Source organism: Suillus subalutaceus (assembly GCF_016647625.1).
Source record: "Suillus subalutaceus strain FC151 chromosome Unknown DFJ58scaffold_156, whole genome shotgun sequence".
Classification (NCBI taxonomy): domain Eukaryota; kingdom Fungi; phylum Basidiomycota; class Agaricomycetes; order Boletales; family Suillaceae; genus Suillus; species Suillus subalutaceus.
Genome location: NW_024540405.1, coordinates 109,120 through 121,389, shown reverse-complemented (window position 1 = coordinate 121,389; position 12,270 = coordinate 109,120). Strand labels below are relative to the sequence as shown.

The 12,270-nt window shown below is 47.7% G+C and overlaps 3 protein-coding genes across 3 annotated transcripts; 1 reads left to right on the top strand and 2 right to left on the bottom strand.

Annotated features, from left to right (window-relative positions):
- Positions 1 to 1,613: 1,613 nt before the first annotated feature.
- Positions 1,614 to 5,047, bottom strand: DFJ58DRAFT_813893 (P-loop containing nucleoside triphosphate hydrolase protein). Its single transcript, XM_041391630.1, has 14 exons — positions 4,813 to 5,047; positions 4,603 to 4,737; positions 4,410 to 4,552; positions 4,222 to 4,360; positions 3,696 to 4,170; positions 3,316 to 3,629; positions 3,210 to 3,284; positions 2,896 to 3,163; positions 2,826 to 2,867; positions 2,769 to 2,799; positions 2,696 to 2,731; positions 2,429 to 2,641; positions 2,223 to 2,367; positions 1,614 to 2,170 (listed from the first exon to the last, which is right to left on the bottom strand). The coding sequence occupies exons 1-14, from the start codon at positions 4,816 to 4,818 to the stop codon at positions 2,063 to 2,065; spliced, it is 2,130 nt and encodes a 709-aa protein (XP_041238230.1). The 5' UTR covers positions 4,819 to 5,047; the 3' UTR covers positions 1,614 to 2,062.
- Positions 5,048 to 5,894: 847 nt separating this feature from the next.
- Positions 5,895 to 6,731, bottom strand: DFJ58DRAFT_733764 (pali-domain-containing protein; the record flags this gene model as incomplete). Its single annotated transcript, XM_041386338.1, has 6 exons — positions 5,895 to 6,052; positions 6,102 to 6,296; positions 6,350 to 6,442; positions 6,493 to 6,539; positions 6,587 to 6,597; positions 6,660 to 6,731. 6 exons carry the CDS (start codon positions 6,729 to 6,731, stop codon positions 5,895 to 5,897), a joined length of 576 nt encoding a protein of 191 aa, XP_041238229.1.
- A 2,570-nt stretch (positions 6,732 to 9,301) lies between these two features.
- Positions 9,302 to 9,925, top strand: DFJ58DRAFT_813889 (uncharacterized protein). Its single transcript, XM_041391629.1, is given in 4 exon segments — positions 9,302 to 9,416; positions 9,434 to 9,437; positions 9,500 to 9,616; positions 9,647 to 9,925. The coding sequence occupies 4 exon segments, from the start codon at positions 9,310 to 9,312 to the stop codon at positions 9,899 to 9,901; spliced, it is 483 nt and encodes a 160-aa protein (XP_041238228.1). The 5' UTR covers positions 9,302 to 9,309; the 3' UTR covers positions 9,902 to 9,925.
- The last annotated feature ends 2,345 nt before the right edge of the window (positions 9,926 to 12,270 follow it).

Sequence of the window (12,270 nt, the reverse complement as noted above, 5' to 3'; positions counted from 1 at the left end):
TAGGCTGGCTGCAGACCAGGGTGGGAGAGATATGCTGCAGACTCAAGAGGGCCGGGGCTGGCTGGATGCCTCCAGTGGTCAAGACTGGTTGCAAACCCAGAGCGGGAAAGAATGGCTTGAGGCCCAAGGCGGACAAAATTGGCTGCAGACCCAGGGTGGACGAGACTGGCTGCAGACGCTCCATGGTCAAGCATGGCAGTCGACTTCTGCGCCGTGGCAAGGCCGCTCACAGCTGGATGCTGATGTCGCACCACACGTCTCACCACGCCCATGGCTAGGGTTTTTCTCTCGTCGCGCACCTAATCCTCGTGCTGCTGCTCAAAAGGATAGGGTGTGTTCTCTTCTAACCTCTCTTCATTCCTATACTCATTTATTCCAAAGCTGAGACACACCACTCGGCCACCAAACACACGAGCTACCCAGCAAGGACAGCCACAACAAGATCCCTCACAAGTTGGCAATGGGGCTCCGTCATTGCCGCCATCGAACCTACAACCAGCAGTTGCCACTATAACGCCGCCGCTGATACCCCTCCTCTTGCCACTGGTCCCTTGGCCATAATAGATAAGCCCGATGCTCCTAAAAGACAGGCTGGGTGCTGGACTCGCTTTTGGTCATGTAGCTGCTGCACGTCCACTAAATCTTCTGATGGTTTTCATTAGTACAGTGGTCCACCATCCTTCCTTCATGCATGCGTTGTTACCCTTGTTTCTTGTTCTTGCTCATCCATCATCGTACTTCCGTTTGGTGCCATACACAATATTGTCCTACAACAGCCCTCACAGCATGACGTCTTGTCGCATCTTGTATTTTCTCTGCATTAGCTAGATGTACCTGAGTGATAAACATTCATGCGATCTCGTATCACAGAACGATGGTATGTACATAGAGACCAAGGACGCTAGCCTAAGAAAAATCGAATAAAACGTGACAGTCCAAACATAGAGTGCAGGCGGACTTCTGAAGAAGAAACATCAATACTGGCATTAACCGCGCTTCAAATCGAAATACTCGGAGGGCACAATTTATCAGCGACTTCCTGCAAAAGCACGCGGGCAGCTTCCTTCATATTCCAATTCCCCCCATTTCCTCTGAACTTATTCTTTAAGATCCTTTGAGCGTGCAAGGCTCCGAGAAGTCGCAACAAGTGGTCAATGAAGGGTGAAAAACGCACAATAAGTCCCAATGCCGCGACCTGGCGGTGGACTGTCGGAAAGTGTTAAATCAAAAATCGCAAACATGAATGAAGGGCAGCCAAGAGTACCTATGTCACCATCGCTCTCGCGTTCGATAGCCGCAAGGACCGCGCATGCGATCGACGCTTCCCATTCTGCATTCAGCAGAGTCATCGATATTTCCATCTCCAAATGATCAGCTCCTTTCGTCGCCCTTGCATAGATTCTCTGTTCTGAGCTCTTGCAGACGCGCAAAGGCATTGAAAGCCAAGCTCGACGCGCTTTTCCGAACATTGGTATCTTCATGGACCAAAGTATGTTCCAGCAGGACAGCGAGATTGTTGTGCGCTGATAAGAGAATTTTCCATCCCAAGGCCCTGTTGCTGAGTGCGTTGGAGAGCATACGAAGGAGTGTCAATAGAAACTTTTTTGAAGACCGTTCGCACGCCTTAGACAACAGCAGCACAGGGGGGCTGTCGAGACCATTACGATCGGCACACCAAGAGGAGACCTTTTCGTTGCGGAGTGCTATCCGCCATAGATCCACCAGTGGAAATAGTTGGTCTTCTGGCATATTCCACGACATAGAAGTCGTGGCGTCATGCCAAAGATCAAAAAGAGGGTGCGGAGGCAAGCATCGCGAGGTGGTGAACGCCTCGACGTACGGAATCACGGTCCCAAAGAGGATCCCTATGGTATCGGCTTTGGATAGGGAGGTATCGAAAGGCTGGAACCAGGTTGTAGCAGAATCAAGGAAACTCCTCAGCTTCGCTGAGACAGCAGCAAGATCAGGAACCTTATCGAATAGAATGGATTTAAGCCCCAGCAAGTCCAAAGCTGGAAAGGACAACGATAAGTGTGGATGAACTATGGCATGATGAATGGTGTTAGCTAGGACGCGATGTATAACAAGTCAAATTCAGCAAACCTGGATGTAAAAACATTGAAAGCTGCATTCGCAGTTGTTGAACGTCGCATCCTTGTATTTCATATACCTGCGACGTAAGATAAGTCGTTAATCAGAATGAAGCTCGCGGAAAGCCTAACCTTCATTCCTCCTACGAAGAACAGAAATGTTGGGGTGGCGCGGATACCAAACTCGATTCCAATTGCCGCTGCACCATACGAAGCGTTGAGATCCACCTGCACAAAGGCGACAGGGCTACTATTCGAGTTTTTGTGTGGGCAAATTCTTCAAATAATGGTTGTGCCTTGCGACTCAGGTGGCACATTTCTGTGGTGAAGAATGCAACACCACGGTGCTCTGCAGAAGAGAATAAAATGATGGAAGAGATGCACAAGAGTGAATATGTTTGATCGTGGCTGTAGGGGTGGTGGTTAACAATGGTTGACGATTAATGCGCAGGAATGGTCGTCGTGCAGCAGTTTGCAATTGGCGTAAACGTCTAGGATTCGTTGATGTACGTAGATTCTCAGTGGGCAGTGTGCTGTTCTGAAGATTGACACTAATGGTATATGTTACATAAGAGAGAATCAGAAGAATGGTTTCTTTACCGAACAAAAAAAGCGTTCTCAGAAAGGTAGACGTCAACGTGCTTGCGTCTGATAGATGATGCGAGCGTCCCAGCAGACTTCACAAGTAAGGCCTTCTTGCGGGATGAAACTGCCTTTGAACCTGGCAGAACCGACTAGTGATTTTGGCAAGGATCCCCGAGGACCTCACTGGAAGTTCTTCGACCCTCGTAGTGAGAATGGTCACCCGAGGTTTTGCATATTGCGAGGTTGTCTAGGAATGATGCACAAGCATGGTGACTGTCGTCTAAATTGACGGCCCTGCTGAAGTCGAAGTCAATAAGGCGTTCGACATTGACATCTTCGGCCTCAACGAGAGCTCGACGTTGTTCGATGGGACCGGAGAGCTCTCTGTAGTATATGTTCCTGATCGTATTCAGAAACCCTGCATCAGGGTTTGGCGCTTTGTGGCCCAAGTACAGTCGCACGGGCGTCAACATAGTGAAACGATTTCCCTCGCAATGGATGATCGAATGCGCACAGAAGCGCGTCCGCGTCCACAGTCGCAGAAGGATAAAGAACTTTCACCCTCAAAGTATTGAGGCCCTGCGGGAAAAAAGCGATGATCTCGAGAAGCTTTCGAGCATCATCGCCAAGGGCAATCCACCGAGGGAGCATTCAAAGAGAGTTCGACTGTAGCACGAAGGCTGTGAGATTTTCTTTCGCCGTTCTCTAGGAGCGCTGCTTGGTTTGTTTTCCATGCGGAAAGTAGTTCTGCCCCAGACCATTCATGTTGAGCCGTCTGACGAGCAATGATATTGATCGATAATGGATGGTTATCGACACCATCCAACAATTCATCGATTATCTCTGCGGGAATGTGTTGCGTGCACACGCACTCGAAAGTCTTCCTCGCGTACTTGCGTTCTAATGTCGAAACGCTCACAACTTGTGTGACAAGGTAAGGTTGCGGTGTGTTTGCTTCGGGTCGTCAACAAGAGGGACCACAGACGATGATGATGCGAGGTCATCAATGATACGGGCTACGGAGTTTGCGTTTCGAGCTGCAGGTAAGAGCATCTGCATGGTCGATGACCAGGATTGTGTCTGCGCCTGTCAGGAATTCTATCACTTCTTCCCACCGCTCACTGAGGCGCCCGTCCAATCCGGCGGCTCTGCAAATCCGCTCCTTGACTGTTCCTGCGGATATCCGAGAGGCATCAAGTTCATCAAACGATACAAAGTACCGACGGCCTTGAAACCTCTCAGCTATAACTGAGTCGTGGATGATAGCTTTTGCAAGGGAGGTCTTGCCGATACCTCCTGGACCGAAAAGCGTGACATGACGTCGTTTGAGAAGTGCTTCCGTAATATGGACAATGAGATGATCTCTTCCAAAGAAAGGGGAAGGTACACTCGGGAGGACAACGCGCCAGTCTTCATATGCGGTAGACACGCTCGGTCTATTGACCTGTCTGCTCTGTTGATATATTCGACGCTGGGTTATCATGCTCAGGTGCATCTTTAGTAAACGGTCAGTTCAATTGTAGCTTGGAAGGAAATCATGATTTACGTTAATAAGCAACACGCGCCTATCTAATTCCCGCGCCCAAGACGCGATTCTGTCCTTATCGGACAGCGCGGAAATAGCTCTCTGGGCGACGTTGCGCTCATTTGCAGATACGACTGCCTCGTGAATGCTTTGGACAAAGCTACGCTGGTGTTAGGCGGTCTCTGAGGTATCTGAATGAAAACCCCCACCTTTTAAGATTGATAATGATGTCACTGAGCTCACTGTCCAAGTCGCCATCAGTCTGATCTTCCGTAGCGCTTACGACAACATCACATATCACTCGGCAGTGTTTAATCAAATCACGAAAATCGCCTTCGTTCTGCAGGGTATTCTATATAAAGATATCAGAACATCATCTGAAGTCGTCCAAGAATGACTTACCTTTGCGATGGCCAAGATATTTGAAATTGTAGAAAGAATGCTTTGCACGAGGACACTAGGTACGACAGCCTTCGCGGTATCGATCACGGCTATCGTCCCACTCAGCAAGGCCACGCATTGACCATTATCGACGTTCTTGAGAGCAGAATCAGCAGATGTCTTTCATTTAAAGCTCGATTATGGATGCCGTTGATGTTATAGGAGTCTCACCTTCATTGACAAGACTTGGGGACAGGAAGGTCAAACTAGGACGATCTGGGAGCCTCAGGCTGATAGATACCAGCTGAGGGGGAGCAGAATTACTGTTAACGGTCATGATCTTATTTAGATGGCACGACATCGCCTCAAGGGCTAGAGCATCGCCACCAGCCAACAACAGCTTATAGGATAGGGTTATCGCCTTATCGCCTTATCGCCTTTAGTTGGCCGTAATGCACCCCACGTGGGCCCTGGGTGAGGCGCAGGGGATTCGAATAGCTTAGTCAGGCGGCCCAGGCGCCACGAAGGAAAATAATAATGAATGGATGAGGAGAAGATGCATTTGAACGAAACGTCTGAAACCATAAAAATTCATCAGCTACCTGTAGATCATTTAGTAAGTGTGAAACGAGTAGATAGCGATTCCACTCCATTGGAAGGAGTTGAACGTTGAAGACCAATTTGCTCCCGAAAAATGTCGCTACAGCTTACAGCATTTTCGGAGCCTTTACATGGCAGCAGACACGGACGCTATCCCATTATATCGGAGTGCATCCCATTTTCACCAAGGCAGGAGCTACCACTCCAGCGCCATTGCATAACATACACAATGCACATAGATACATATATAGATACAGAGAGACGCAGCATGCACTGTCTACCATAGGGCAAGGCCCCAGCGGACAACACAACAAAAAAAAATAGGATAGGGTCGATGTGCTGTCCAAGTAGTATATGAGTCCATGACCATCGCACTGGGTTTCAGAGATTGTACTGAAGATTGTTCCTCAACTTGTCATCAACACTCAAGCACCATGCACTCGGACCACAGGTTACCCTTTACCTAGATTGGTGACGAGCCCGTCTAAGGCAAACCGTACCCTTCACCAGGCACTAGGGGACTCCAAATATAGATGTCAAATTCATAAACGGGTTCAACATGGTATACAAGACAAACCAATGGAATGAATACACTCATCTACTAGAAGAGCCTCCGTAACAAATGATGCATGCGAAAATTCAGTGTGCGGTGTCCAGTCGGTATATATAGTAAGATCATCAATATGTCCATCCATCCGTAAAAGTCGTGATTCCTAGTTGCGACCGAAGCGCGAGAGGAACCCGGTCTTGGGACCGTTCAGCTGGTATGAGTTATTATTGGCACCCGCCATTCTGTCACGACGACGGCCAAAGCACACAGTGCATCCAGCCAAGATAAGCAGAAGCAGGGATACAAATGTGAGCCAAAAACCTGTCGTAGTGTTGAGACCCGTGGTAAGCAGAGGAAAAGAGAAACGAACCAGGTCCAGTGATGGTTGTCTCATTAATATTTAGCGTACCCAATTCATGCTTGACATAGGCAAAGAGAGCGATATTGATGGCAAATGCGATGAGGGTAAGCAGGGCCGCGAGGAATGACACTAGAGAAGCCACCAAGGTAATTGTGATGTGCTGGGAAATGGATAGAAGAAGTGCAATAAATGCGACACAGCAAGCTAAGGAAGAGGCAAAGTCAGATTACGACTGTTTTGCACAGAGTACAACTGACCGACGGGAAGAACAGCGAGACCGCGTGTCCATGAAGAACCTATAGTAACTTCGGCATTCTGGGCGTTCGTGAAAGTGAGCGAGTATCCATGACCTGTATTCGATAAGTTTAGGGTTTGTAGCGATATCAGTAAATGTGTTCACCAGTTTTGAAACATGTCCAGCCCGAAGACAGGTCAACACAGTAACCCCTGAAGATAGTTTAGTTGTGCTATCTCGTATGATGATGTATATTTACCAAATACCAAGCTAGGGGGTACAACGAGGAACCATGAGTTCGGGCACCTCAACTCAACTAAACTGTTACTCACCCTAAGTTGCGTGAATGCCTCGTCACCATTACCTGCGACCGCTCCACTAGAGTCCACACGAGTAATGTCCATCGCCTCAAAACTCGGGAGAGAAAATTGAGACGATGAAAAGGAGGAACCAGGCAGAGAATAGGAAGAAGACGCCTGGAATACAGTATGTTCTCGACATCTTCGCCAGCTTGATTGAGATTAGTTTTTTTGTTGTCTTTTAACTGTTATGAATGAGCGACGTCAGAGACGAAGATAAAGTGGCGCTTTTAAGGTGGAGACGAACACTCTTATGCCAATTCGCGGCAGAGGAGCGCGCCCTGAGCACTGCCACAATGCCACATTGTTTAACGTCATCTATCATATCGGTATCGCGATGATCCAGCCAGGTACGTACTGGTCATCATGATGCATCGGCGTTGTGGGAGCGTATACGCATGCAATATTGAATGAGGCTGGCAACGCCCCTTATTATGCATCATAGTTTGCGGCCTGCTGATCTCAGCTGAGCGCACTGGCGTCCGATCTTGGGTTGATACTCAGGGAATGGCATCGGAAACCTCGAACTTCCGTTCGTAGCCGTTGTCTATGTATACGTACTTGATCCGTTTTCTATTTACGTCTCAAACGACTGATTTTATTTCAGTTCGGACGGGTTGTATTCATGCACGGGACACTGCCATCGTCGGACGTTGGCTGTTCCCGTTGCGTTCATAGTCAACAAACATTCGCAGGAATTATCATTCAGCTTCGCCTGCTAACGCAGCCATGGTTTTCTCCAATTCCAGTTGGCAACGTCCAGCCATGCAGGCAGACAAGCACACGTACCCCTCTGAATCATTTCAACGCACTCACGACTGCATGCATCCTTCTCGAACATATACAGACTCTCGAGCGACTCCGTGACGAGATACAACACCGCGTAGAAGCTAAAAGACAGAAGCTGCACTTCCTGAGGCGTTCACTCCGAGACGGAGGCTTCGAGATGCTTTGTCCGAGTCCATCGTCTTACAACAACAGATGCAGGACTCACCCACCTCCACACGTAGCAGTCATTCCCCTTCACCTCGCCTTCACGGGCTATACGATGTTCATGGTCCCGGATGTGCCAACCAGGACTCTCTACAGACTACGGCTGACTTCTCCCCGCTGAGTCTCGTCGATCTTTCGATCTACAGCAGGGATCATGAAGTAGTCTGGGAAGATGACGACGACGAAGCTTTGTTGTGTCCATCTGCCGATGAAGCTGTCGAGGATTATGCGGGAAGCGGAGATGGCTCAAAAGAGTACTGCGACCAGCTCAACTATCTTACCTCTCCTTTCCACGTTGTTCCTTCCTCGTCCGGGATTACCTCCAAAGCCCAAGGTTTCCCGCTAGTACCCGATTCCACTAACGATTTACTGATTGTGTTTGCCAGAACCTGATCGGGTTTCTGTACCAACCAGGCAAACATCGAACAGGTACCGATCCACCGCTCACGGCAAAAAGTCTCCATCAGGCGTGAAGGGCAAAGGGGTCGTACGTCGTGGATCTTCTAAACGCAACAACGTCGGTCAATCCAGGGCAAAGAGGGCTTTGCGCAGGATTTTACACCATAAGAAACTAGGCGTGGACGCCATTAAATTTCATGTGTAGGTAGGTACTCAGTCCCATTAAGAACAAGGTCGATGTGTATCGATAACTGTTGATAAGAGTTCAATATGAATCCACATGTAATTGTGAAAAATGAGACCTTTATCGATTTTGTTGATAGAGATTGGACTAGTAATATTTACAGATCGATACCCATTCGATCTCATTCCAGGTAGTTTCAATTGAACCACATTGATGGAGAACGAAAAGGTGTCGCGACACATGGATACACGTTGATGCAGAATGAGACATGATAAAAACAAATAAACCCTCCTGACCTCGCTGCAGCGCACGTCATCCGCCACTCCTCTGCATCTGACCGAGTACATTCCCCTTCGCCTGCTCCAGTGATACTGGAGCATGTGACATGTCCCTGACAATGCCGGAGATCATGTACATCATGGTGAATCGTTCGGAATTGGAGAAGTTCGAGGACCAAGCAGAACCTTAGAAGCATGATCCTTGGCTCGTGACCAGCTTGGCGTATACTACCATGGATGCTCGAGTGGCGGGCAGAAATCACACCATCTCAAAAAGCGCACGTAGGCAGAAGGGTTACGACTCACGAGTCTAACATGATCGGTCTGAGAACGTGTAGGGACTGAGAGACAGACCAAAACAAGCTAGAGTAGAAGGTAGGAAGGTGGGCTGGTGGAAAAAATCGTCGAGTGACGCAAATGTGAGCGCAGAGAAGAAGAAGAGAGGCACATTAACTTCAGTGGAGAGTACTTAAGAATGGGTCGACCGAGATATGTGCGATCGAAGCACACGTGCACGTTATTCTCATGGGACCTGCTGACAAAGGCCATGTCAACGTTTCAACGCACATGTTCTCACTCTAGCACCCATGGGCCTGACGTCTGGGCCTGAGTCACTGTATACAGCAATGTGCAGTGTCACACACCGAGCCTCATGTGCACTGACTCATTGTGCTGGGTTTGAATTCTGCACTGGTTCCATCTAACAGAAGGTAGTGATAAAACTCCACACTCAAGGTTAGTAAGGAGCCCTGTTGGCCATGAACTAGGTATGCTTGTCGTCCATCCTTCGAGTTGTTGTGATATCTGCCTTGATCCCTATTCTACCTCAGATCTTGCTTCTTCTCCACATGCAATCGATTGTGGTCATATCTTTTGTCTTGGGTGCGTCCAAATTTCTACTCCCGGCCAGCTTGTGCCCAGCGATAATATTTCTCGCATCTCATATCCTCTTCAATCCAAGGTGCATTCACTCCTTTAACCCAAACACATGTCCCTTCTGCCGCGAAAATTTCGACCTAGATCGTGCCAAGAAACTCCACGTCGGAAATCCACCTGAACGAGAAGATGCTCAACGAGACGATGCTGATCGGGACAATGCTGAACCGGACAATACCGAACAGGGCACAACTGTCTATAATCATGCTATTTTCCTTCTTCATCGGATGTCTCTAATATCAGGCGAAGACGTGCCCGAAGCTGATGTCGCTGAAGTAGTCGCCGAAGTGCAGGAATGGCTGCAGTCTCAACCGGATGACCCTTTTTCTGTGAGTCCTTTTCACTCTGCAGGCGCATCGCAAACGCGATGTATACCGATGCTTGCTGTCAGTTCTTGTCAAATTTCTCATATGCAGCGTTTTTAGCATATACCACTTCGAACTGCCTTAGATTCACTCCACCGATACAAAGCTCTTCAACTTGAGAACGAGCGTGAAAAAGCGGAATGTCGTCGCCTTCGTGACCTGCTTCACAACAGCACACTAACCACAGACCATGGCTCCAGTACATCTCGTGCTGCGGAAGACAGTCTTACTAGGATCGAGGAAATGAAGACTGAACATGCCTTGTGAGTTGCTACTCGCAAGTAACGAATATTTTGCTAACCACATATCATGGCTCCAGAGCATCTCGTGCTGTGGAAGACAGTCTCACTAGGTTCGAGGAATTGGAGATTGAACATGCCCTGTGAGTCGCTACTCGTAAATAACGAATACTTATTTTATAAATGATTTCTCCGCAGAGAGGTGATCATTTGGTTCAGCAGCGTTTATGTTGAACTTAACTTGCATTCACATAGCTGTCGCAATTGGAATCTCAGTTGCAAAACCATGACAATCTCCAATCTCAAAATCCTAACATCCCTGACTCGCCACTGGCAGAGGAGTGGTTGATTGATTTTTTCTGAATCATTGTCGCGCTGGGGGTATACCCTGTGAGCTTTACCAGCACCAGATGTTCTGCTTTTCGCAGTGGATCTAGACCCGCTCTTATTTGTCTCTAGCTTATCTTTGTTGATACTGATTATTAGTCTATATCGTCATCTTGCAAGCTGTCCTCGAGGACGTTAAACATGATGTAAAATAAATTTGGATTCCATTATTGCACAGAATGCGTGGTGACGTGAGTGATTCAGCGGGTTGAGACTCGGGAACCCGTTTGGTTTTCTTGTTCTTCTGACAATTTCGGTGCGCTCTCGTGTCTCTTGGTGTTACGCAGCTTCGGCAGTGACAACACCCCATGCTTTGGAGGGGTTTTCTGTCATGTTTTCGGTGAGTAGCCACATTATCAAACTTCACAAAGATATGGTTGTCAAGGGGGAAGTAATTTTTGAGAATATTCATCGCCTGGTTGGCGTGGACGATAATATTATTGGTTGTGAAACAACCGCGTCCCTTGCCTGCCTCGAAGAGGATGCAATCAGTGTCTGAAGCTTAAGATCTGAGATCTGATCCCCAGTGAAAAACGGTCCTAGCCATATCTACGGCAAACGACGAAAATATTAGTTATATACCAATAATATTGCGATAACTACGCAAATCGATAAATTAAAAAGTGCGGTTGATCCATTGAGCAAAGATCCGTTGAACATTGGTTGAACATGCTGAAATTTTTTCAACTTTGACTTGACTTTGCTCAATATTTGAATGTTTGAACATTCTCGCGCATCAGCTGCGCACGCACCATCACTTCATGCGATGACGTCGATATGCAGTGGTCCACTTATGATATATATTGGGACATTCCATCCATACTCGGTTTACCTCAGCTTTCTTCTTCCCTTCCATCATCTCGTCCTCCTCTCAGCAAAATCTCGCTGTTGACCTCAACCATCCTGGTACCGTCTGATGCATGATTTTCTCGCTTAGCCACTGCACTAACAAGATAAGTACTAGACCTTTTCACGGCCCAATCCATCTGCTGATCCCACCCAATTGACCGTAGTCATCCAAGTAAGTGCTATTTACGGCGCATATATGCACACATTTCGAACATTGTGAGTTATCTGACATTGTCAGGTTCATTCACTGACTGTTTTACATCATCGCTAGCTCACTACCATTGTCCCGATTATCGACACGTCCAGCGGCTTCAACAGATACACCGTTACAAGACAGTCGATTGGTAAGTTCCATTAAAAGCTACCCAATATACTTCAACTGATATCTATTGCCGTAGAAAACACGAGAACGAGGCAGTTGTCATTGTAAGTACTGTCTGCTTGCTTGGCAAGCACATCTAACAATGATTTGTTTCAGTTAAGGACTCCCATGTACCAGAAGCTGATGGGCTACGTCATCCTGATGCATGGGTGGGGGTGCCAGTGGTATATAGAGTACACTTTTATTGCATTTGTAATTTTTTCGCAATACAATTGTTTTTTGGTCGATTTGGGTTGATGTGCGAATATGCAAAAGGTCAATTGGGAGCTACTACAATATACTAGAATCTACGCTACGCAAACACGCTCGATTCTGCAATATCTCACTCGATGCGAGTCGCTGAAAATATCATATAAGTCTCATCCGTCTCCGCAAATCGACGCAAATATTGTCGCGATATTTCGGTCGTTTTCCGTCGATACGGCTAGGACCGTTTCTCACTGGGAGATCTGATCCTCCATCCATAATCGGCCGAGACAAAGTGAGCCTTCCGTTTTAGGAGCGCGCTTACCTTATCAGCCAGGGAGTTCATGCATGATCGGACCTTACTCGGTTCCTTCCAACAACTTCAA